Raw genomic sequence first — 27,616 nt, 5'->3', positions numbered from 1 at the left:
AGCCCATGTAAAGACAAATCAGCACCCGATGCCCCTGTCCAGCAGGGACATGGGTGGAATCCCAGGGGTATATTTTCCATTTTCCGTTATCCAAGTTGCACTTAAAAAGGGATAAAGAGGTACTCTGCTTAATGAGGAGAGGGAGTATAGAATCATAAGAGGTTAAAGATATCACTGCCAAGTCTCAAACCTAGGACCTTACACACTAGAGTCAGAGCAATGTACCACTACACCAAATCAGCTGAGCTTCTTGCTCAGAGTCTGCCTGTAATGCCACATCCTCTACATATAGCAGTTTAGTTCCCTCCGATGTGTATGTACTCCATCACCAGTACAGACAGCAGTGGACTGAGTTGAACCCTGATGCACACCCACTCTTACTGGGAGCCCCTCAGAGGCTGAAAACTGTACTGAAGTCATTGGGTCCTTGAACATAGCCTGCAATAGTTCTACCAATGTCACTGAACATAGCCTGCACTAGTTCTACCAATGTTACAGAGACTTTGAATCACCACAGGACTGCTCAAATCCACTTAGTTTCAAGCAGCACAACACCCTCAGAAAGAACAAAATTTAGGCAGAGTAAAAACATAAGCAAAACTTCAATTTTTTTTGACACTACAACCTTCCTTTATTAGCAATTACTTCCTTTTCAACTTATCATGGGAACAAAATTTGGACTTCATGGACATTTAAGGCAGGAATTTGATATTTCTGAATTTTAGTCTTTTTCTTTCTTTAAAAAGGAGAGTCTGAAAGAGAGACAAGATCTGCGCCACACTTCAGAGAATGTGCCTCTCCAAGACATTTCACCCAGTTAGAGAACTTTTTCTAAAAGGAGATTTTTGTACTATATTTCCACTTAAAGACTGAGAATCCTGCTTTTTCTCTATGGGTCTACAGGGAGCAACTAACATGGAAGAAAGAAGGAAAAAGATGATGCCAAAAGTGAAAGAGAAGGGGAGCTCAACTACACAACCTAACCAAATGCTTAAACTAGAATCAAACTGAAATAGGCTGACCTTTATTGATGCAGCTTGGGGCTACTTTACAGTGACACCAACTTTAATATGCAAGAAAAAAAGATCTAGAGATGGGTCCTTGGGTGCACTGTTTTCTGGGTAATGGAGAGGGGGGCTAAGGCAGCTTAGAAAAGTTAGTAAGTCCAGTCAGTCTTAGTCCTGTATGTGATGATGATGAAATTGCCCGACATCAAATTGCGGGTCTAGGAATGGAAAAGTGCCATCTCAAAATAATGGACAATGTAATCCTATCTAACATGCCACAGTAGTAGGGTAGGGCAGTTGATTTTCCTTTAGTCTTGTTTGTTATTGAAGATCCCCAAGAATGATGCTCTTCCACTTTCAGTTTAAGAATGACATCCCAGCAACCACTATGCACATATGTGACACCTATACAAGTCAGATAAAATTAGAGATGAAAGGTACCAAGTGGTAAGAAGAGGCAATAAAAAAGTAAACAGAACAACATATTAACTACTGAATGCATGACTGACAAACGCATATCAAGAACTTTTTTCCATTTTTAAATATGTATATACTGAAAAAAATCAAGAATGATATTCACAAGACTACGCTGTACACAATATTCAACTGCAAATCAACTCGACTGTGACATAGAATACAACAAACTGTAAATCACATAGTATACAAGGCTTAGCATTTTTTTACCTGATCTCTACTGAGGCGTCAAAGAAGAAAATCGCATCCACAGTGAGATGAACTTCTAGAATAGGTAAAGTCCCACTTTTTTTGTTCTTTTCAACAGGATTAATGCGAATAGAGCCATTCATGCCAAAGTGAACTCTAAGATGGAGAAATAAGTATCAGTTACAACATTGCTCCAATTTTTTTGTTTTAAATAAGTTAAGGTTAATGATCCCTAAGCTCAAGAAATCAGAGTTCAAACATTGTTGACATAAGTTGAACACATCCAAGACAAGCATGCATTTAGAAGTTAACTCACTTCAGCAGATGCAGCTCAAACCAGTTGGACTACAATACCTATGTGCTGTAAAGCAGCATTAGTTCAACTTCAAAGGCATTATTCATATGGGAGAAGTTCAGTCAAACTATGCAGACAAAAAATGGTAAAGCCATGGTAAGTTATTACAGAGTTCATGTTGCTCATGTTGTCCAGTGGCAAATACTTATTTAACACAGGATTCTACCTATGCACAACCTAAATGGCAGCTCCGCATTTACTTTTCTGCTTATCCATTTGTTTTCATCCCACAAGCTGCAGTAGGTACTTGCAGCCTATCTGCTGGCTTTTTAAGTAGCAACCATTTTGCAAACTGGTTACAAGGTTTAATTAATCCTTTGGTTTTTCAATGGTGTGGGGGAATCACATGGGGTAAAAACATAAGTACCCACAGGATCTCATATCTTTAGGAATACCTCTGAAGTGGTGGGATCCTGTTATGCAATTAAACATACACAAACAGCTTTATACAGTTTCAAAGGGAGAACCTCCACATTCTGATAAAGGTCCCTTTTTGACCAATAAACCCAAACTTTTTCCATCAGGAGGATAAACCCAGACTTTTTCCATCAGGAGGGACAGTTGCCTTGGTGTATCATCTCTTCTTCCAAACCTAGTTCGGACTTCAACAAAGTGCCTGTTCCTGAGCATAGGTCGCCAGTATCAGGGACAAAAGTTCAGCTTCTGCACTAACAACCTGACCTTTTGCATACTAACAACCTGACCTTTTGCATGCAATACTGATAACAAAAGGTTGCTCCTGCTTGGACTGGATATTAGATTACAAAACAATGTTTGGCCTGAGTGCTTTATTTATTTAGCAAAATAAGTGAACTGGTCAAAGAACTCTACAGTCATGGCCTGAAGTCAAATGAAAGACATTGACAAAAATTATCATGAAAGCGAAGCAAAAGTTAAACACAGTACTGTTAAAATGTTGAGCATAAGTTCAAATTACAACAGAAAAGAATCAATCACTTGATTTATAAATTGGGAAAGTGAAAAATGCATCCATTCCAAAAAGCTATCAGTTACATTTTATAGTGCTGATGCGTTTTATAAATTGTAACCTAATTTTAAGGAGCAGATTTACATTTTATATTTACAAAATTAATTTGCAAATGCAGTGCTGTATTTGAGAATCGGATGAAAACTGATAGCATAAGGAGTCAACATGCACAATTGTCAAGTATACTTATGGTAATTCCATAAGTGGTAGGACCACTCATCCATGGTTACTGAAAAATGTATATCCACAGCTCTCAGAGTTTAAGGAAACTTTTAATGCAGGTACATGGCACATTTTCTAATGCTTCTGATAAAGTACAGTTGTGTAAAACATAGGTGTCCTCTTCATTGTTGCAGTATTCCTTAAAGAAGGGATGTCCCACCCCAGACAGCCCGTCCCCCAGCCAGTATAGATAAAGCTTAAAAGCAATCTTGTTTGCGCCGTACATCACATTTATGCTCACTGCACAGAATGTAGGGCATAAAAGGGATATACGTACGCAACTACCAGAAGAGAGCGATTGTCATAGGACAATGGAGTTCCTGTACATCCATAAGGAAAAAATGCAGAATAAACAAGAGGTGGTTGGAAGGAGGGAGCAAATACTGCAACAGTGAAGAGAAGGACATCTACTGCTATGGTAAGATTTTACACAACTGTACCGTGTCCTCCTAGGTCATTGTTGCAGTATTCCATAAAGAAAGGAGGGTAAAAAGTCTCAAGAAACCGAATGGGAGGTAGAAGGCAGAGAAGAGCCCTCAACAAAACCACATAAAAAGGTCTCGGCAAAACCTGCTCTGGCCTAACAAACTATAACCAACTTATAATGCTTAGTAAAGGTAGCAGCTTCAAGGATGGAATTGGTGTCGAACCCCTTGAAGAAGGCACAAGAGGCAACACCCCTAGCAGAATGAGCTCTAACAGAAGCAGACAGGGACTTGCCATGAAAAGAACAAAAAGAAATGGCCTTAGACATCCAAGAGGAGATGGTTTGCTTAGAAACAACCAAATGAAAGGAAACATGTTCAGACTTACAAACAGTCCTAGTTTTATCCAAATAGTATCTGAATTCTCTGTGCAAATCTAAGGTAAGCAGGACATTCTCACTAGCAGACTGAGAAGGAGGGAAAAAAAGGAAGGAAGTTGTACCAACTGATTTTAACGACAACTCATTTACTGCATTGGGCATAAAAGAAAGATTAGTATGATGGGGACACCCTGTCCCTGTGTAAAAACAAAAAAAAAAAATGGCCATAGGGGCCCAGAGGTCAGAAACCCTTTGAGCAGAAGTAACAGCCAGCAACAGAACAGTCTTCCAGGTACAATGTTACAAACAAGCAGAATCTGTAGTCTCAAAAAGGAGCCAGAGTCAAGTTTTCCAAAACTAAAATTAAAAGGTCCCACAGAGGAAGAATAGGTTTTCTTCGAGACATAATATGCAGGACACCTTTAAGAAATTGTTTGACCTCAAAACAATAAGTCAAAAGAGCAGACAAGGACAAATAAGCAGAAACAGCTGAAAAATGGGCCTTTACAGAAGAATAGGCCAAGCCAGACTGAAGCAACTCTCTCAGATAAGAGAGGAACAAAAGGGACCCCCCACTGAAAAGGGTCCTGGTTAACAGCATGGCACCAGACCAAAAAGCCTTTCCATATGGACATAAGCTTTTATGGTTGATGGCTTCCTTGCCTCCTGTAAAACCCTGAGCATGTCCTCAGAAAAGATGTGCCTGAAAGGGATCAAAATCCTATCACCCACAATGTCAGTTGTAGAGTGGACAAGTGAGGATGGAGGAGAGCCCCTTATCCTGTGCAAGGAGATTCAACCAGTGAGGTCATTTGCGATGATTGCCCCTGGCCAGATGCATTAAGAGGAGAGTTCAACTGACTCTTCTGCAGGTGTCTTGGAAGTAGAGGAAAGCAAAAAGAAGCCTCCCCTTTCAAGGAAAGGAAAGGACCAGATGGCATGGCACTCTGGAACAGAAGAGATGAAGCTGCCTGTTCAGATGGGAGGCAAAAAGATCTACCTGACGAATACCCCACCAAATGGACAATGCCCAGGAAAACATCTCTGTGAAGCATCCATTCATGAGCCTGTGTTTTGGACCTGGTCAGACAGTCTGCCACAAGACTGTACTCTGAAAAAATATATACTCCCTGAAGTGTTAATTGATAACAGACAGCCTCATCCCAAGCCTGAAGCACCTATGATTTCATGCTCCCCTGCTTCATGAAATACCAAATCACTGTAGTGTGGTCTGTATACACCTTCAAGGGGTGTGGAGAGAACATGTGGTGAAAAGCCTGAAGGCCAGAATCAGAGCCCTCATCTCTTTGATGTTGTTATGGTCTGACTTCTGATAGGAAGACCAAAGACCCTGAACTTTCAGGTGACCAAGAGATACCCCCCCCCCGCCCCATGTCCGAGGCATTGGCGAACAGCTCTTGAGAAGGAGCTAAACATTTTGTGAACACCTTTGGGGGCAGTAGAGAGGCCAAAGGGCAAAGCAGAGAAGTGAAAATTAGAGGAAGACAGATAAATATTTCCTGATGAGAGGGTGAATAGGGATATAAAGGCAAGCATCTTTCAGATCAAAGGACACCAGAAAAGCCTTAGGTAATACAAGAGGAAACACTCTGAAGAGTAAGCATCAGAAACGAAGGGATCTTGAAAGGTGTTGAGCCAAACTTGATATCCAAGTGCCGTCCTTCAAAGGAGCCAGGAACATAATGGAATAAAAAAACAAATGGTCCCTTGGTTCAACAGGGACCCTAGAACCCCCAGTAAATTATGAAGTTGCTCTAGAGGAGGTTGAGGAATCCCAGACAAAGGGGAGAGAGAAAGAGAGTGAGTGAGCGAGAGAGTGAGAGAGAGAGTGAGTGAGAGAGAGAGTGAGAGAGATTTCCATACTATGAAATATCCCTGACAGATGATAGAAAGAACCCAAGAGTCTGAAGTGATCAGACTTTAATTTGGAAGAAAAAGGGAGAGCCAAAGGGACAAGGGAACCTGGTCTAAAGGTGGGGGGAGGGCAATTGTCAAAGAGAAGCAGACTTAAGAGTGTTCTGGGTCACAGATATCGGAGAAGCTTTAGCAGAGGGGGCCTGCATGTTGCCATTAAGATGCCTGATGGGGTTGTCTGCGAACAAAAGCAGATCTAGAAGGACTATTCCTTTGGAACTTAGGATAGGAGAAGCAAAAATATGTTTAAGGTATTGCAAAGCTTTGCCTGTCTCTTGAAGACACTTAAGCAGCAGCAGTCCCAAAAAGATGATTATCCAAAGGAGCATCTAACAACTTGACCTTAATGTCCTCAGGAAGTGACTGAAGACTAAGCCAAGAAGAATGCCTCATGACAGACCCAAAAGCTGCAGCCCTAAAAGAGGCGACAGCTGCATCATAGGTACAGTTGAGACTGGCAAGCCATTTGAGAAGCAGAACCTAAAAAAGATAAGGTACAGAATTTCAACAGAATCTGGGAGGGCAAGGATAACCTGACAAGCCAGAGCAATGAAGGCCAAAAGTAGAAGCAGTGTAAACTTTTCCAGAACTATCCATTGCCCATCTATCCTTATCAGAAGGCAAAAGTGTGGAAGAGGGTAAAAGTGTAAACTTTTCCAGAACTATCCATTGCCCAGCTATCCTTATCAGAAGGCAAAAGTGTGGAAGAGGGTAAAAGTGTAAACTTTGCCAGTCCTATCCATTGCCCAGCTATCCTTATCAGAAGGCAAATGTGTGGAAGAGGGTAAAAGTTTAGGTTTACCAGAAGAGACCGACACCACAGCAGGATCAGCAGAAAGACATTTAAATGAAAAAGAAATTAGACAATCCTCAGGAACCTTATAGAATCTAACAGGTTTCTTAGGAGCAGCAATGAAATATCTAACAAGGCAGCCAACACAAGAGGAACTGCTGATAGTTTAGGAGTATCCACCTGCAGCAAATGATATCTTCTGTGAATATCCGACACCTGAGAAGAATCGCACTTAAAGAATTCCGACATCCTAGCAATTGTGCCCGCAAAAGACAATTTCTCAAAAGGAGACTCTGGGTTGACAGACTCCTTGTCATCAGAACCATAAGCCAAAGGCATCTGTGAAGAACAGAACAAAATCCCCTCACCAGACAGGGAATCTTCATCTGAGCAGTATGGTTCCCTAGACCATTTACAAGGGGTAGAGGTCCAAAGAGGAGCAGGTACTTAAGCCTCTTGAAGAGGATTTAGGGACATTAAGGCTGAGAACAAGCCCTGAGTAAACTCCTGCCATTCCCTTTTAGGATCCACAGAACACACTGAAACATGCTTCAATTTCTGTCTTTTCTTAGAGGGGACATCGGCCCTAACAAATCCTGGAGGGTCCAACCCTTGGCAAGATTCGATAAGAGAACTCTTAACTTCCACCCTGACCAATATCTGTGTAAATCCCTCAAAGACCAGAGATATTCAATTGCAGTTCCCACTCAATGTTATTTATACAATATTTATACCGGCCTCAGGCAGGGTCGTGGCAGAGGAATTCAAAGTAAACACCGAACGACCTACAGAGCTATTACCTATTTCTGGAGGGATGCCTGGTGGATGCTGGACAGCTAAAGAATCTGGGTGAGACTTCTTGGCCTTCTTACTCAGTAGGAGTACCTCGAAGTTAAAGAATTCTGCCATGGTACCTTGGGCTAGCTGTCTAAGCCGCTGATTTTCAAAGATAAATAGCCAGGGAAGTCAAAATGGCTTTTAAGTGTCTTTAGGCAAAAATGCCTTACAGATACTACAAGACATATGGTCATGGGAAGTGCCCAAGCAAAAGACACTGTATGTGACTATTCTTATGGGGAATCTGCCTCCCACACTGTCATTTTCTCCTCTTGGATGACATGAACTCGAAGTAGTGATAAAAAATATAAGACCAAGAAAGTGAATTTAAGTAAAAACAAAAAAACCCAATGGGGCTAAATATTCAATATAGCAACCAGGGCCAGCATTTTGGGGGCCCCCAGCAAATGTCAAGTTGGGGGCCCCCCTTGGCAATTCCAGTCCAAGTATCACCAGTCATTGCCACTCCTCTTAAGCAACCTCTTTGTTCATGCTGCAAAGTTTTAGGAGGAGTAGTACGGACATAATGATCTACAGGTACAATGCTATTACATTCTGATAGGCCTGTATCATACTATGTTGACCCATCTCACAAAAGGACATTTACAGTTACTGACATTTAGTTGCAACAATGACACATTACAACTCCAAAAGACAGTCACTTCATGTGCATCCATCTGGTTCAAATGGCCAAAGTCATGTAACCTAACCCTACAGCTGTGCCAGAGGGAAGACATATTGGGGATCTGGAGGGAGACAGATATAGAGACATCCAGACCCTGGGCTGAGTGGGTTCCCTGTGTGCTCTTAAAGGAAACAGTACTTGATGCAGAGAGGTCTGCATCTGGAAATACTGAGTGTATCCATTTGTATTCCAAGTGCGTATCCCTCACCAGCATGAGTGGTAAGGATTCAGGCTCCTTGATTACTGGCCCAGCATAGGGACGACACATACTGATGCCCATCGCATACTGGTAACAGTGGTGGGCGTCACATATGGCAATTTGTAGGTGGTGTATATATATGTTTTGGGGTTTGGACAGTGCAGATGGCTTGCCCGCTCCAAAACAGAAAGTAAATAAGAAGGATGATGTTTGAGATTTATGTTCCCCTGGATTTTCAGTCTTTTTTCAGCGTGTCAGCACCAGGCATTTCGAGTGCCAACACAAAGCAAAGGATAATTTAAAGGGCCCCCACACAGTCAAGGACCCCCCCCCCCTTACAGCCATGAGTATTTCTGGTGCCTAAAGCGGGCTACAATGTTAGTTTTGGTGGACAGAATGTCCACCAGAAGGATTTAATTAAGCCAAGGGCACTGCATCAGTGGTAAAATATTTAATGAAATCGTGAAGCCTGTCATTTGACAAAATATTGTTACTGTAACCAGAGGCATCCTTCAGTTTTAAAGGCAATAAAAATAAGAGTTACTATTACCCACCTCAAAATAAGATAGGGTGCAGTGGTTGGGGCCCCCCAGTGACTGCAGGGTTTGGTGGTGCCTAAAGTCGGATATAGCTGTAATACAACCGTGTTCATGGTATAGATGGGACTCCACTTGAGGTTATCAGTAGATGCAGCATTTCCTTCTTCCTTTTGTTGTTGCAGGAGTGTAATAGTAATGGCTAGCACATTTCTAAGTATGGTGCTTACAAATATTCTCAACCAATTTAAGACAAAACACTTGGCAAGCTACTTAAATGAATGTTAATACATACCTAGCATCATTAAATATGCCATATACAAAGGAACATTGCTTAGCATTGCTTTAATTGAGACTAGAGGTATAAGAGCTAGAGGTTTAATCATATCTGGGTGACAGAATAATGTTGACCTCCTCCTCCCCCATTTCTTTTCTTCCAACAATCACTTCTCGATCTTCCTCCTTTACCCGGTCCATTTCCACTCCCAGGTCTTCAAACGGACTTGTGCTACAGCCCTCCTAGACACTACCCGGCAGACCACTACCCTCCATACCCTTGCTAACCCATCTAGGCTTACTCAAGTGCTCCAGCAATTTCCAGGATTGAATTTCCAACTCTACAATCCTCGCTACATCTATGGCCATTACTGTCTCTTTGAAAGGTGACAGCACATTACTCACCTACTTGTGTCTTGTGGCATAAGTTTGGAGTACAATGGCTGTATTGCTTATTGGCCACTGGCCTTATCATCCCAATCTCAGTGATTGTTTTTCTTCACTCACGGATTCTCTGCCATCGGTGCAGCCCAGCTCCATTCACCCTCACTCGGTCTCACTACGCTCCCCTACCATGCCCCCATTTTCCACCTGCCCTCGCTACCTCTATATTTATCTGTCCATAACTCCTCCCACTCCTCTACACTACCCAATTACTCAAAAGCCCTCCAACCCATCCCATCACCCACCTAAATCACAATTAACCCTACCCACACTATGTCTCAAACCACAACAAACTCTTTCAGCCTAATAAAAATCACTACTCTATTTTCAACTCTCTCCTATCTTGCCTGCCTTCCTACACCCTCCCACACTTCACCTTCGCATTATGCATCAAACTTCAAACACACTATCCAACCCTATTTTTCCTCTATAGCCCTTGACCTCTACTCTTCAAATACAATCCTCCTATTTAAGTTTACAGTGCTACCCATCCTACCCTGTCCTCTTCTCCCTCTACCTCCACATCCAACTAAATACACCATACATTACCACCCGTACTCACCCTCCATAACAAACTGTATTAGACTCATACTGGACAGAATCTCTCTCTCCGGTGACATCCACCCCAACCCTGGTCCTACCAACACCCCACCTAAATGCCATCTCCATACACCACATCCCCCCACCTGCAAGACCTTCCATTTTATGACAAATCAATGCCAAAAGCATCAGAAATAAAACTCCCATCCTCCATGCCTGGTTGTCCCACAACCGGCATGGCATATTTCCCATCACAGAAACCTGGCTAAGACCTAGAATAAAAGACAACGAAATTCTCCCACTAGGTTACCAAATGCTACGTTCGGATAGGTCCAACAAAAAAGGTGTCGCAGTAGCAATACTCTACTCCTCCTCCTACAGTTACTCCCTACACCAATCCCATTCCTAAATTCGCCAATTCTGAACCATCTATTTGCCCTCCTCAAACTTAACAGTCATAAATCCATATGCATAGCTGTCCTCTATATTCCCCCAGGCAATAACATCCCTACACTTGAAGATATGCTCTCCTGGTTTTCGACTAACATCAAAAATGAAACCTATATTCTAGGCAATGTAAACATAAACTGGACCACTATTAATTCTGAATTACCTTCTTTAAATATCAACCTCTACAACTACACCCAGCTAATAAACTCTCCTACCAGGCTAAACAATAATGGAACCCACTGGTACCATCATTGACTGGATCTCAGTGCGTCATCCAAACCAAATCTCAGAAACTGGCATCATTCCGGACTCTCTCAGTGACCACCTGCCTGTATTTGCTGACCGACATTCCTCAGAACCTCTCTAATTTCAACCCACAAATATTCATAGATTACCTAAAAGTAACTACTGGTCACCCTTAAAAACTTTGCCTCTTGATAATGCCGCTGATTAACAAAACATTCCTGAACCTTCTTAACAATCCACTAAAAACTAAGAGCCTCAACCTCCTCTTGGTTAACTAAAGGAACCAAACAAATCATGCACCAAAGCGATAAAAAGTGGAAATTATACCAAAAAATAAATTACCCTCTGTCCTAACTGAAGTTAAACAACTGTAACACTGTAAAAAACTAATAATCAGGGACCATCTATTGCAAGACCACCAGTTACTGGAGAGCCCACATTCTGCCTCTCAGTAGTCATCTTGTGATTAGTGCTTCTGTTTTTTCCTGGTGAGAGAAGGAGTGCAGTTACATTATTTCCTGGAACATGCTGATCACCAGAAAGATTAATAACTGCTTTATAGGTGACAGCTTAGAATCTATAATTATATTCTGATCCTGGTGAGAGTAGGAGCAGAGTGCATTGATTCTGGACTCTTTCTGGTTGGAGAGTGAGTGTCTGTCCTTAACGTACCAAATTGGTCTGGTTGCTATTCAAGGTATCTACCAGAAAAAGGCTACAAGCCTGCAGACCCTTGCATCATCTGTGACAAGACTGTGGATCACCAAACAGGCCATGGCTTGCTTCTCTTCTTAGGATTGGTGCTAAAATTTTGCTTCTAGTGAGAGTAGAATCAAAGGAGTATTGTATCCCAACAGAGTGAAGCTGTGCTGAGACTCAACATTAGTAGTAGCCAGGCATTAGCCATTTATGCGACTCCCCTCTTTTCATCATTCTTGATAAGCTAATTCTTAAATTTTTCAGTAAGTACTGCTTGATTTCTTTCTAACTTCAGAATATATGCCTAAATAATTCATCCTTAAATTTCAAGGTCTACATATTCGTTTCCCCTCAAGTGTTTGGCAGTGCTCTGTACAGACTCAGACACCTTGAGTGACATTTTTCCTGTAAATGGAATATATAAGGAAACAGCACCAGTAAAAGGTCAGTTCCCTGTGCTTTCTCCTATTACCCTGGTGAAATTGGGCAATCTGAGGCATTGTAGCAACTGCCTCATGTACAGAGACAACCCTTTCCTCTTACCGCTCAACATTCAGACTTGTGAGAGATACACTTATATATCCAAATTGGAAGCCATGCACTCTCATCTCAAGCCAAGACCGGAATAGCTGGTCAAAACCACACCACAAGCAACACATACCCCTCCAGAACACCCAACATCACAGCTCTCACATAAAAACACAAACCACACACCCACATTTGTGGAGGCCATCAATAGAAATCTACCCAAACAGCAGAGAGCTCCAAGGCAGAAACGCACTCTACCACCACAACACAGCATAAACCACAAGACACATAGCTCACCTATACAGTGTCTCCCTCAACAACCTAAGCCCCCAAGGCAAAACAGCTTGCCCAATATACTAATCATAGGTGACTCGATAGTGAGGCACATTGATGTCCCACTCACTAGGTTGAATAAGGAGAAGATAACAGTCAGCTGTCTTATCAGGTGCCAGAATCAGGCACATAACACACACACTTAGGTCACTTCACAACAAGTGCAAGTATGACTCTGTCACTGTCCATGCAAGTGTGAATGACCTGAGATGCATCTCCATGGACTACATGAAAAGAAACATGGAGGAGCTCTGGGATTATGTGGCCCAAGCAGGTATGACATTAGCCCTGAGCAGCACCCTACCGTCGCCCAGAATGATACTGCAGTACAAGCAGAAAATGATTGACTTCAACAATTGGCTAAAGTTTCTGGTGTCATTCTAAAGGGATCCAGTATTTGTCTGCTTGAGATAACATGACTGGCAGACTAGACACTTTGCCAGAGATGACCTGCATCTGTCACCCCTGTGTTTCCGGATACTGGCTAAGGCTCTTGCCACCCCTATAGTGCCTTTTTTAAGCTACATTCCAAAGACCAAATTAACACCATAACAACTATAAAATAAATGCAATCGGAGGGTCATGTTGCTCAACACTAGAAGTTTAAATCTCAAGATGCACTTGCTCGAAGCACTCCTCAAAATGGAGAACATCGAAATTTCTGCTGTAATGGAGACCTGGTTTAAAGCAGCAGAAAGGACCCCTGCGCTACCAGGCTATAACTTATGCCACATTTTTCGGCCCCAGAACATGGACTGAAGCTCCAAAGGTGGTGGTGTCGCCATATTCATAAAGGATATGCACACCTCCAGACTAGTAGCCCAGAATAAGGCATCAGAGACGCTTCAGGTACAGCTAACATTTGTCAAGATGGCGATTCAAGTCGTAGCCTGCTATAGGTCCCCAACCATGTCCTTAGACTCTCATTCCACGTTCCTAAGCACCCTGGAAACTATCAAGGTCCAACCCAACACTCTCATACTAGGTGACTTACCCTCCATCAGCTGGGAAAACTACTTCTGTACCAATACACTGGCCCAACGCTTCCTGGAATTCATCAATTCCAATGCCCTGGACCAGCTCATTCTTGCCCCCACTAGAGGAAGCAACATCCTTGACCTGGTTATTACTAACGTGGGCAAATGTTGCTCTATACCAATAGTCAACTCTTCCCTCCATCAGCTGGGAAAACTACTTCTGTACCAATACACTGGCCCAACGCTTCCTGGAATTCATCAATTCCAATGCCCTGGACCAGCTCATTCTTGCCCCCACTAGAGGAAGCAACATCCTTGACCTGGTTATTACTAACGTGGGCAAATGTTGCTCTATACCAATAGTCAACTCTTCCCTGGTTAGATCTGTCCACAAACTAATCACCATGGAAATCCATATCTCACCCACACCCCCCACAAAGGTAACCACCATGAAAAACTTCTCCAAAGCTGACTCTGGGCTCCTAAAAACAGAGGTGGCTAAATTCATGGCACCCATGTCAAAGGAAAATAGATGCACGACTGCCAAATCATACACCAATGCACTGTAAGAACACGTACATAAATGCATGGAACCAGCCATACCCAACAGAACCAAGACGCTCTACTCCAGAAAAAGGAAGTCGGTCTGGTGTTCCCCTGACATTAATAAACTCTACAACAGAAGGAAAAAGAAGTTATGTACCTAACATTCCATGTTAGTTGTGCATCTCGCCTTCCTTCTTGCTGGATGGGTTCGGAACCGATCCTCGGCTCAGACTCGGCCATTTACTATAGCTTGAGAGCTCTTCACTGGCTCGAGGCTACCCCTTATCCCAGAATGCCCAGCGTCAGCTACCCAGATCTCGTTTGAGATAGCTCACACTAGACAATTATAGAAGATAATCCATTAATCAACCTGGATATACAATTGATAGTCATTTTGCTTAGGAAGCAACTAATAACAAAACAAATTAGCCAGTGAAACCATTGAGAAACTCCTCTCAATCCTCGAGGAAGGGGGAAGGAGGGAGGGATGCAAGAAGGAAGGCAAGATGAAGGACAACTAACATGGAACGTTATGGTAGGTACGTAACGTCTTTATGTTATGTTAAGTTGTCCAATCTTGCCTTCGTTCTTGCTGGATGGGACAGCGTCCCTAGCACCGCAATCCTGGGTGGCTCATTGGAACAGACTCTTCAGAACCATGGAACCAAAGGAAGCCCTGCCCCGGGAGACCACATCTACTTTGTAGTGAGAAATGAATGTATGAGGATCTGCCCAAGTAGCTGCTGCACAAATTGAATCTATGGGCAATCTAGACTGAAACGCTACCGAAGTAGCTAGTGATCTGGATGAATGATCTTTGGGTTTTGCTGGAAGATCTTTTTGTCGCAAATGGTAGGTATGGTCTATGGTGTCTGATAACCATTTTGGCAATGTTACTTTAGAAGATGGAAGGCCTTGTTTGTTATTAGCAAAAGAAAGGAACAACTGATCTGATTTTCTCATCTCTTTAGTTCAATGGAGATAGAAACACAGTTGTCTATGCACATCCATTTGGTGTAATCTGTATTCTGCCTTGCTGGAATGATTAGGGGAAAAAGACAGGAAGTTCAATGGATTGATTCAAATTGTGTTCTGAACAAACTTTAGGTAGAAAAGATGGGTTGGTTCTCAGAGAAACTCTGTCTTTGTGAAAAACTAGGTATGGAGGGTGAACACACAGTGCATGAAGTTCTGAAACATGTCTGGCAGAAGTAATAGCAACTAGGAAGAGAGTTTTCCAAGAGAGAAATTTCAAGGAACATGATGCTGCTGGTTCAAAGGGTGGCAGTATCAAGGAGGCTAGAACCAAACTGAGATCCCAACGTGGAAGGGGCTCTTTCACTGGGGGTCTAAGTAGAGCTGTACCTCTCATGAAATCCTTACAGAGTTTGAGAGACATTATGCTGGAGTTAGAAACTCCGTGAAATTTTGAGATGGCAGCTAGTTGCACACTGATGGTAGCAGCCGCTGCAGCAGAATGAAACAGTTCTGCTAAGAAATCCAAAATCTCTTGTACAGAAGCTGTAAAAGGATCTAAATTCCTCGAGTCTGCCCAGTAAGAGAATCTTTTCCATTTGCTAGCATAGACTTTCCTTGTATTTGACTTATGGGAGGAAATAATCACATACTGCAGGGGAAATATTGGGGAGCCTGGCTAGGATTGGAAGTGGAGTAACCAAGCTGTGAGCTTGAGAGATTGGAGGGATTGGTGTAACTCGCCAGACTGATAAATCAAGAGGTCCTGCACTGGGTCCAGAACCCAAGGCTGGGTTAGAAGGTGGGGGTGAAGGAACGGAAGCCAAATCTGTTGAGCCCAATAGGGGGCAATGAGGATCATCTTGCAACCCAACGATTTTGCGTTCTGAATGACCTTTGGAATTAGGGAGATGGGGGGGAAATGCAAAAAGGAGTCCCTGAGGCCAATCGTGGACTAGAGCGTCCCTGGGTGTCTGACCTGGAGGAGGAACAAGGGAGAAGTAGCTGCTGCATTTGTTGTTGAGGGGAGAGGCAAAGAGATCGCAGCAAGGCTGGCCCCATTTGCAGAAAATAAAATCCACAATTTCCTGTTTCAGAGACCACTTGTATGGCATGAGGATAGCCCTGCTGAGCCTGTCCGCTATTACGTTGGATTTCCCAGGGATATGCGTTGCTGTCAGAAAACGTTGGGAGGAAATCGCCCATTGCCACAGTCTGAGGGCCTCTCGGCACAAGGGGTAAGACCTGGTTCCGCCCTGTTTGTTGATGCACCAAACCACTGACATGTTGTCCGTCTGTACTGCAATAGTCCCGGAAGGGAGAGAGCCTTGAAGAGCTTGCAATGCTAGGAGCACCACTTTCATCTCCAGGACGTTGATGTGCAAGTGGTACTCGTGAGGTTGTCCCGTGCCTTGGACTGTCTTCCTTAGATAATGCCCCCCACCGTATCAGGGAAGCGTCTGTGGTCACTGTGGCCACCAGATGGGATTCCATGAAAGGTCTGCCCTGAGTCACTAGTGGGGAGACCATCCACCAGGAAAGGAATCTTTTGCAAGATTCTGTAATTAGCATCATGTGAGACATGGGTAATTCCTGGAAGGACCATTGTGTGAAAAGAAGCCACTGAAGGATTCTCATGTGAAAGCGTGCTAAGGGAACTAGAAGAATGGCTGCTGCCATGGATCCTAGAGCTTGAAGGACATATTGACAGGGCCACAAGGCAGATTTTTTGAAGTTTATTGCGATACCTAGTTGAGCACAGGTTGTGATGGTGTAATCTCGTGCCTCTATAAGTTGTTGCCTGGTGGTAGCAATGAGGAGCCAATCGTCTAGATAAGGAAACACCTGGAATCCTAGACGTCTCAGGTGAGCCGTAACTACTGCCATGCATTTGGTGAACACCCTGAGGGCTGTGGTAAGACCAAAGGGCAGAGCTCTGAATTGGTAATGACTGGCCCCTAGCCAGAAGTGTAGAAATCTCCTGGACTGTCTGTCCATTTTTATATGATAGTACGCGTCCTGAAGATCTATGGAGTACATCCAATCGTCCCGACCCAGAAAGGGGAGAATGGACTGCAGTGTTACCATATGGAACTTTTCTTTTTGTAAAGATTTGTTTAATCTGCTGAGATCCAGAATTGGTCTCCAGTCCCCTGTCTTTTTGGGCACTAAAAAGAATTCTGAGTAAGTTCCGGATCCTAATTGTTCTGCTGGGACTTCCTGGATGGCTCTTTTTTCTAGCATTCGTGAAACATCTGTGAATGCCTGATCCCTTAGATTGGGTTGAAAGGTTCCGCAAACTGACACAGCCGCAGCCAAGAATGCCTCATAAGAGCCACTCCTGTTCCTGCAGCTCTACTCGCTCCATCGGCTGCGTATGAAATAATTCAACAGTCAACTCCTCCATGAGGCTTAAAAGTAACCAGTTGGGTAGCTACCTTGGCTGAAGCTCCCTCATCTGTGGGATCTTGAAGGGCATCTCCAAGCTCTTTTAGGAGATTCCTCTGAAGCCTAGTAAAATGCGAAAGATAGTTCAGGGACCTAAGGGAGAAGATCGCTGATGAAAACATTTGCTTCCCATATCTGTCCATCATACAAGAGTCTTTAATCAGTGGATAGACAGATGAGGAGGTTTCAGCTAACTATTTGTGGCTGCTGCTACCACCATGGCATCAACTGGGACACCTTTAGTCAAGAAATGTTTGTCTTGGGGAGCTGTAATAAATTTATTGGGTCTCCTCGGGACAAGTTCCATGGAATCTGGAGCTGACCAAGCCTTTCGAGACACTACAGACATGAGTGGATCAAAAGGCGGAGACACCCAGGAGGTGGAAGGTCGGGAACCAAATGCGTCCAGGTATACAGACTCACCCTCGGAGCGAGCTAGGGAAGTCCAGCTACGCCTCTGCCTGAGAATCCCAAGGATGTTCGAAAAGGAAACCTCTTCGGAGGGGGACCTTGAGGACACCTCCGATTCATCCAGGTGTGTGACAGACTCAGGGAGTCTTGATGCTTCCTCTTGAAATTTTTCTTCCAGAAAGCCTGCTCAGAATGCTCTGGGGAGGTTTCGAAAGAAGAGGGTTCACCCAATGGGGTGTCGGGGGCATAGGTTCCCTACACTTTCAGGCTGGAGGAGTTGGAGGAGCAGAGGTTGTCACAGGCACCAAGGGGGACGTAGCCAATGGAATCAATAGTGGGGCAGTCTGTGGGGACAGCACTCTCCGCATGACCTCGAAGGCATCACGGTCTCGACACAAGGAGGGCTCCAGCTCTGAAGAGACAGGAATCCCACTCTGAGCCGAGTGCAACTGCTCCAAGGTCGATGTGGGAGCAGAGCTCAACTGAGCCGACGCTCCGAGAGGGAGAGCGGGGATGGACAAGGGTCCGATGCCACATCCCCCCTCGTAGCTGACGAGAGCACTTCGGAGCCCAGATACCTCAATGGGAGGAAGAACCGAGGTAATCGGAGCCGAAGAGGATGTCATTGGAGCCGAAGGAACCACTATTGGAGCATCCATGGACTCCTGCTCCGAACTAAGCATAGTCGGAGGAGGAATCAAAATTGAAGCAGATGGAGCCGAAGCCTGTTGATGTGGGCTCGAAGCATTTTAGCAAGGACCTGTGACTTCAGCAACCTATTGACCACTCTCTCCACATCCTGATCCGATAACCTCGAGGATCGAGAGGAGTGGGAAGATGAGCGATGACTGGTCTTGCTTTCAAGTAAGGGTGATTGTGGCACTGAGCAAATCAGCTCCAGTGAAGGAGACCTAGCTTGTTTATGGCTCCGAGACAGCTCCGAAGTAACAGTTGGAGCCGACTGAGGAATAGTCTTGTCGGTGCCAGAGGGCACCGACACACTTGGCTTGTCAAGCTCACAGGTCGGTTCTGAACATGGAGCAGACGTCTTGACTTGTTTCAAAGGTTTCCCTGGCTGAGATGTTTTAGCCGGAGAATCCCGTTTTAACAATCCACGGAGGATAAGCTTGTTTTTCCGCTCCTGCAGGACCCCTGGACTAAAGGCATGACAAATAGAACAAGAGTCCTGCAGGTGCAAAGCCCCCAAGCAGTAAACACAACTAGTGTGTCCATCTGTCTGAGACATCTTTTGACAGCATGAGTCACACTTTTTAAAACCTCAGGTTTTAACTTCCTTAGACATTTTACCAAAAAAGACAGTACAACAGTAAACTAAAAATTATATTAATAAAGACCTTAAAGGAGAGCCTCTAACTTAAATAGCTGTCCTTGGGGGGACTCTCTATATTAAACGAGTTCAGCAGGGAAAAACAGAAGGCCTAGCGACTAAGGGGCGATGGCCAACACAGCACAAAAAAACACCACAGACGAGATAAGGGGTTTACAATAAAATAAACTTACAAACTGTTATAAGAGGGATAAAATATATCTAATTTTTAAGCAAATTATTTGAATTTAATAGAGAAAAAAGTTATACTAAGCCTGAGCCAGGAGCTAAAGCGGCAAACGAGATCTGGGTAGCTGATGCTGGGCATTCTGGGATAAGGGGTAGCCTCAAGCCAGTAAAGAGCTCTCGAGCTATAGTAAATGGCTGAATCAGAGCAGAGGATCGGCTCCAAACCCATCCAGCAAAAATGAAGGTGAGATTGGACAACTTAACATGAAACTGTTGCAGAGGTGAAATCCCAAGACTGGAAACACTCCCTTATTAGCCTCAACAAAAAGTATGAGATCCCTCGTCAAAACCTCTAAAGCCAGTTATGAAGGCAGAATTACAGCAGACACTAAAAACAACCACAAAGCCTACTACAGTTATATCAAGAATCTACACGGCAATACCCAGGTTTGCTCTGAGTTACTGCATAATGGTACCTCCTATACTGAGCCAACAAATATTGCCAACATACTGGCCGACAGATTCAGTGCCAACTTTACCCCCCCCCCCCAAGGACTAATCACAATACTGGAGGAATGCCAGGCACCCAGCATTACTGCAGCACAGGATAAAGCTGCATTGTCCAAGGCCAAGACTACAGCTTCTTGGGACCAGACTATCCCTGATGTGTTCTACATGAGCTACAAAGTGAACTTACACCACAACTGTGTGCCCTGTTCAATTACTGCATCACCTCTGGCTTTATCCTTACCGAATGACGCACTCCTACAGTCATCCCTCTCCATAAAGGGGGAGCAACTACAGATCATGGGAATTATCGCCCACTTACCCTGACAAGTCTGATATGTAAGGCTATGGAGCGCATCATCATGGACCTAATTAACAAGGATATAGGGAATCTCCATACTCTAGATACCATGCAATTTGGTTTTGTGAAGGGTAAATCATGCCTGCTCAACCTGGTTAACTTTGGGCAAGGCAGTTCATACAGCCTACCTCAATCTGGCCAAGGCCTTTGATACCATTCCCTACTCAGGAATTATTGATAAACTCACCAAACTAGGCATCAACCCCTATATCATTAGGTGGGTTGCCAACTGGCTCACAGATAGAACCCACAATGTGAAAGTAGCGGAATCCAAGTCAGACTGCTGACCAGTTACGAGTTGAGTCCCACAGGGATTGGTCCTGGGTCCTCTCCTGTTTGGCATCTACGTACTCTGGCTGACCAAGTTCACAGACTGCAAGCCATTATTAAACTCCCCAAGTGATGTAGACATCCTACAGAAAGGCCTCACCGAGACCAATGACTGGTGTCGAAACCAAGGCCTTAAGCTTAATGCCAAAAAATGAGTCATCATCCCCCTTTGGGAAAAACTCAGTTCCCACTAATTACCACATTACCAAATTGATGGGAGTCCACTGAACACCGAGGGCATTACAAGATATCTGGGGACACAGGTTGACAGCAAACTCTCCTTCGACCACCACATTGACCTGTGGTCAGAAGGTCCTGTGACATATCTCATTACCAAGGGTTTTGCATCCAGGAAAAAAAGAGGTCATCTCTCTCTACTCTTCCCTCATTAGGCCAATCAGAGTATAATGCCCCATTTGAAATGTACGTCACTAGACACATGCAACAGCTGGAAAGGCCACAAAAGTACCTCATGGAGAGGATCCTAGGCCTTAAATGTATGTCCTACATGGACAGACTCAAAATACTCCAGCTATTCTCTCTGTCTCATATAGTCTAAGAGGCAAGCTCTGCCTGACTTACAAAGCCATGTCTGACCTAGCTCTATTAGAAATGCTACATCTGAAGAAATTCCAATTCCTCTGCACCAAACGCTCCAAAGACCTCATCCTCATTACCACAATCAACAGAAAACGCTGGAGGGACAGGTTCATAACCCAGAGACTACCCATGCTCTGGAATAGACTTCCCATACATGACAAACAGAGCACCTCACTGGCCCTCTTAAAGAAAGAGAGATCTTGATGACTGGATGGGAAATAGAAAGTTCACCCCAGGGATCACACCAGTGTCTCTACTTAATAGAGGCACTGGGAACCAACACTGGGCGGTACAATGCCAGGCCATTTCTATGGGCTAGGCTTGTAAAGGCTCCAGGGCCATTAATCTACTACACACCTATGAACCGTAAATCATACTATACCAAGCTTCAGTCTGAACACGTATCCAACCCTAGAAAATTCTGTAACTGTATCTCCTCCCTCCTCCAACCTAGCAATAAGTATAACCCAGCTCCAAACCTAAATTACACTAATCTAGAAACAGCCTCTCTTTTCAATCCCTTCTTCATAGAATCCATGGCTAAACTCACTACTAGCTTCTCTCACTACTCTTCATCTCCCCACCCAATCTTATTGCCCCTACCCCTACTTTTAACCTCTGTCCTGTTTCTATAAACAAAATAAAAAACTTCTCCTTCAACTCAAACCATGCTCCCCTGCCCCAGATAACTTACCCGCAGCCTTCCTCAAACTGTCTGCAGACAGCATTGCCTATCCCATCTCCATCATAATAAAACAGATCCATCCAAGAATCATACGCCTCCTCACTCTGGAGACATAATTTTTTCATTCCACTCCATAAAGGGGGCAAAAACTGACATCTAATTTTCAGCCCATAGCCATCCTTTTCCCACTATCAAAAGTCATGGAGAAATGTGCTCAATTCCAAATGATGTCTTATCTGACCCAAAACAACCTACTAACTCTAACACAACATGGTTTCCATCCCGGGCATAGTACAATCACTGTCCTCCTCTCCTTTCTAGACTCTATTAATCTAGCACACGACTCTGGAAAAATTGTTTCTACTCTGTTCCTTGACCTCTCTAAAGCATTTGATACTGTTTCCCACCCCTTGCTCCTATCCCAACTCTCCTCTCTCAACCTCACCCCTCCCACTAATGCCTGGTACACTAGCTACTTCTCCAAAAGACAGCAAGCTGTGAAATGGAAAAGCTCATTCTCTTCCTTTCTACACACCCCTACCGGTGTTCCGCAGGGTTCAGTCTTCGGCCCCCTCCTCTAACATTTTCATTAATAACTTCAACCAGTCTGTCTCTAATACCACACTAATCCAATATGCTGGCGACTCGACCGTCATCTATTCAGCAGACACCTCCTCTGACCTTCTTCTCAAAACTCAGTTAGCCTAGTAAGCACCTCGCCTTAAATGCCAATAATACAAAGCTAATGATTTTCTTCCCATCCAAAAACATCAGTATAGAGAAAAACTCTTTTACAGTAACTGCTCAGAACATCCCGATAGAAATAGTATCACATACCAATCTGTCAGGTGTCATAATTGATGAAAATCTAAAATATGACATCCATATCCAAACCAACATAAAAAAAAAAAAAAAAAAACACCAAAAACTAGACTTCCTGTATAGACACAATCAGTACCTTACTCCTTCCACCAGACAAACCCTTTACCTCTACTTACCTCCTTACCCTCTCCTATGTATGGTGCTCTCCTATTCATTAATCTTCACCTTGGCTTACAGGCCAAACTGGAAACCTGTTATAATAAAATCTCCAAATTTGCCAGCAACTCCAGAAATTCATCTCAGCACTGCCTCTCTCTCCACTCTCTGCAATGGCTTGAACTTCCTAACTACCTCAAATTCCTTAAACTTACGACTGCCCAAAAGCTTATATTCAAACCTTCTAACTGTCCCTCTCTGTCCACCTCCCTTACCCCCTACATTCCCAATGGCCCACTTTGATCAGAAAATCATATTCTTCTAAAAATGTATATAAACCTCTTTGACCCCCTTACCACCTACTATTATCCTGCGCCTTAGCTAATCTCTGGAATTCACTTCCTGCCTTCCTTCGAAATATTCAAAGGCACTAACTTCAAATCACTTTTCCAATCACACCTAGTTTCAAAGTGGTACTGTTCCCGTTTCCCTACTACCTAACTCCTGAATACCATCTCCAAAGCACTACAAACTTTAACTAGCTACTACAGTGCTCTTTTAATTTTTACATCAACTTCCTCTTACACTCTGCCACTTGTAACTCTTCCTACAGCCCACTCCTTTACTTTTTTCCTCTCTCTCTTCAAAACTCTAACTTTGAATCCTAAAAAAATCCAAAAATACAAAAGCCAGCACAAAAGGTGCAACTTTTAATAAAAAGTTACACACAGACCGTTTTCGGCATACATAAAAAGCCTTCTTCAGTGTAACTGAACAAAAAAACAAGCACTCATTATATACACACCCATGTGTAATAAAGATCATTCATTGGCTGCTCACAATTGCTCATTCAATTATCCATCTTTTTTCTTTAGTGTTAAGTACATTGTGCCAACCAATTTTATTAGTTCTGCCCCCCTTGATGATATCAATAACCATGGAGCTTACTTACAGTTACTTGGATGACTGTTGGCTGGTATGGAGAGGGGATTTGGAGTATTTACAGGAATTTGTGGAATACATAAATAGGAATAAATGGGGTACTGAGTTTACCTGCACACAAGATCCAAATTGTGTCACTTTTTTGGATGTTCTTATAACCAAAAACATTGATGGGTTTTTGGAGATGCAGGTGTTCCGCAAATTTCCTGAATACACTCCCTCCTCCATGCCAGCAGCAATCATCCGCCACATGTCATCCAGAACATACCCAAGTCTCAGTTTATGAGAATAAAACGCATTTATTCTGATAGGGATTAACACAATCATCATAAGAGAGATATGGTTAGGAGATTTAAGGATACAAATCTGGAGTGATCACTATGGCATGTAGGGAGGAGAGTGGTATGGACAGACAGGAGCTATTACAATATAAAGATGAATCTACCTCTGAAACCAGTTCCCATCAGAATGATAACCACCTATGGTCGTAACACCAGTGTTTTTTTTGTGAGGTCGTACAACAGAACTGGAACATCTTACAAGCAGATGAGAAGATTAGGACACTCCTTGGAGATAAATGTCATTTTGGTTTTAGGAGGGGTGGGTCTTTGGCATCCCACTTTAATCATTTTAAGGTGGCAAGCCAGATGTTTGCCCCCCCCTCAACAATCTACCTTAATGGGAGATGTCCTTCAGGGTTGTTATAGTTGTGGCCAGTGTGTGCATTGTAATAGGCTCAACCAGAAAAAAACTTTCATTGGTCGCAATACTAGTCTTATTTATGACATTAAATTTTTTGCTAATTGCTCGTCTGATTGTGTCATATTTAGCCACTTGTACATGTTCGGCCTTTTATGTGGGCCAGACGTCCAGACCCGTGAAGTTCAGGATTAGTTAGCACACGAGTGACATCAAATCGAAAAAGCTTACTAATGCACTATACAAACATGTGGTTGTTCATCATTCAGCATCATTTAGATTCACGGTTATTGATATCATCAAGGGGGACAGAACTAATAAAATTGGTTGGCACAATATACTTAACAATAAAGAAAAAAGATGGATAATTAAACTAGGGGGTTTGATTCCCCCTGGAGCAATTGTGAGCAGCCAATGAATGATCTTTATTACACATGGGTGTGTATATAAGGAGTGCTTGTTTTTTTGTTCAGTTACACTGAGGAAAGCTTTTTATGTATGCCGAAACCGGTCTGTATGTGTTAACTTTTTATTAAAAGTTACACCTTATACACCTTTTGTGCTGGCTTTTGTATTTTTGGATTACTGTTTCTTTAAGCCGTGCACTGCTGCACTTGCAGGAAAACATACCAGACTGAATCCTAAAAAAAAAAAGTACATAACCTCTGTATAATGTGTATACTTTGTAAAAATTACTTAGACTGTAGTATGAATTATATGCTTTCTTTTTAACTAATGATTTTCATCAGTTGCATGTGACCATTGTTGTACAGCTTTATTTTTTTATTGTATTGAAAAATTGTCTAGGTCTGCATTTATAACTTGTAAAATTGTCAATGTCTATGGAGCTTTTCTCCCCGGGCCTCCACTGAAAACAGGCTCTCCCAGGTCTAGTGGACTACTTCGGTCATCAAACTTGACTAAATAAATAAAACAGGAAGTTATGTACTCACCATAACATTCGATGTATGTAGTCCATCTCGCCTCACATTCTTACCCGTGGGTTCGGCGCCAAATGTCGGCTCCGACTCGGCCAAACTTTTCTAGCTCAAAGTCTTTCTATTGGCTGGGCTAAGAAGGTATCCCATGCTGCATTGCTCTATATCCCCAGATCTAGTTTGCTGCGAATACCAGCACTCATTCTCCATGCATAGCACCCAAGGAAAGGAAGAACAAACCTAGAATGAAGGGAGCTCTGAAACCAGACCTAACCTCCATATCCTCCAGGAAGAGGTAAGGAGGGAGGGTAAGCATGACGCGAGATGTACTACATACATTGAACATTATGGTGAGTACATAACGTCCTGATGTTATGTAGTCCAATCTCACCTACATTCTTATCCGTGGGACAGCGTCCCAAGCACCTAAATCCTGGGAGGCTCAGTGGAAAATACTCCTGAGCACTGTGGAACCAAAGGAAGTCCTGCCACTAGACACCACATCCAACTTGTAATGAGCAACAAAGGTGTGAGGAGATGCCCAAGTAGCCGCAGCACAAATATCATCCATAGACAATCTGGCCTGATAGGTTGTAGATGTAGATACAGACTTAGGCTGTAGATGTAGATACAGACCTAGTAAAGTAAGCCTTCATGGGGAACGGTAGATTTTTACCCCCTGAGGAATAAATGAAAGAAATGCAATTGGAGATCCACCTGGACAGCGTGACTTTGGAGACAGAAGACCCAATTTTGTTTTCCGAAAAGGAAACAAACAACTGATCAGATTTTCTGAGGTCTTTGGTTCTGTGCAGATAAAAATATAATTGTCTGTGAAAAAATATAATTGTCTGTGTACATCTCCAACTGATGAAATTTAAATTTTGCCTTGTTTGAGAACTGGGGAAAAAACACTGGCAACTCAATAGATTGATTAAGATTACTGATAGACGCCACTTTGGGAAGAAAGGAAGGGTTCGGCCTAAGAGAAACCCTGTCCTTATGAAAAATCAAGTATGGGGGTTTTATTGTTATTGCTTGAATCTCTGAAACTCGTCTGGCTAATTTGATGGCTACTAAAAAAATAGTCTTCCAGGTCAAGAATTTTAAACCACAAGTAGCTGCAGGTTCAAAAGGTGATGAAGTAAGAGCCTGTAAAACAAAGTTTAAATCCCAAGGCATGATAGGTTCCGACACTGGAGGACGGAGCAACAGAGTGCCCTTCAGGAAAGCTTTACAGTGTCTGTGAGCCATCAGACTAGGCTCATTAGCGACATGAAAGTTAGAAATCACCGCCAATTGGACTTTTATAGTGGCTGACGCTGAGCCCTGGTGAAAAAGCATAGACAAGAACTCCAAAACAGATGAAATCGGAGCCGCGTAAGGGTCAATCCCTTGGGTATGAGCCCAGATTGAAAATCTCTTCCATTTGCTGGAATAAATCTTTCTGGTAGAGGGCTTATGAGAGGAAGATAAGATATGAACTACCTCCGGCGAGAAATGATGACACCTAACTAATGACAGAAGAAGAGTAGCCAGGCCGTCAACCGGTGGGTCTGCAGAGAGGTATGGAGTTGCCCTGACATGTGTGTCAATAAGTCTGGTTGTGGGTCCAGAATCCAAGGGGCATCCACGAGGTAGGGATGGAGAAAGGGGAACCAAACCTGACAAGGCCAGTGTGGGACAATCAGAATCATTCTGCTTCCCAAGGATTGCGCTTTCTGAATAACGTTTGACAGCAAGGGGACCGGAGGAAAGGTATAAGACCGGAGGGCCAATCGTGGACTACAGCGTCCCTGGGTGACTCCCCCAGAGGGGGATCAACGTGAAGTAGCTGCTGCATTTGGCATTGAGGGGGCTGGCAAAAAGGTCGCAGCAAGGCTGACCCCATCTGCGGAAGATTCGTTCTGCAACTCGACTGTTCAGGGACCACTTGTAAGGCATCAGAATAGCTCTGCTTAGCCTGTCTGCGATCACGTTGGACTTCCCCCGGAATGTGCGTTGCCACCAGAAAACGTTGGAAAGACACTGCCCACTGCCACACTCGCATGGCCTCTCTGCACAGGAGATATGACTTGGTTCCTCCCTGTTTGTTCAGATACCACACCACTGACATTGTCCAAGTGGATTGCAATAGTCCCGAGAGGGAGAAAGCTCTGAAG

The 27,616-nt window shown here is 43.5% G+C and overlaps 1 protein-coding gene across 2 annotated transcripts in view; it reads right to left on the bottom strand.

Moving 5' to 3' along the window:
• NEIL3 (nei like DNA glycosylase 3) overlaps window positions 1–27,616 on the bottom strand; it is a 622,290-nt gene that overhangs the window by 519,302 nt on the left and 75,372 nt on the right. For both annotated transcript variants that reach the window (XM_044062525.1, XM_044062524.1), the window contains exon 3: window positions 1,692–1,826. In XM_044062525.1, coding sequence (XP_043918460.1) covers window positions 1,692–1,826 — 135 coding nt within the window. The remainder of the gene's footprint in view (window positions 1–1,691; window positions 1,827–27,616) is intronic.

The sequence above is a fragment of the Protopterus annectens genome, chromosome 2.part1 (genome assembly GCF_019279795.1).
Source record: "Protopterus annectens isolate FY-2018-M chromosome 2.part1, PAN1.0, whole genome shotgun sequence".
NCBI lineage: Eukaryota > Metazoa > Chordata > Ceratodontiformes > Protopteridae > Protopterus > Protopterus annectens.
The sequence above is the reverse complement of the archived record's forward strand: the minus strand, read 5'-3'. Positions and strand labels throughout refer to the sequence as shown.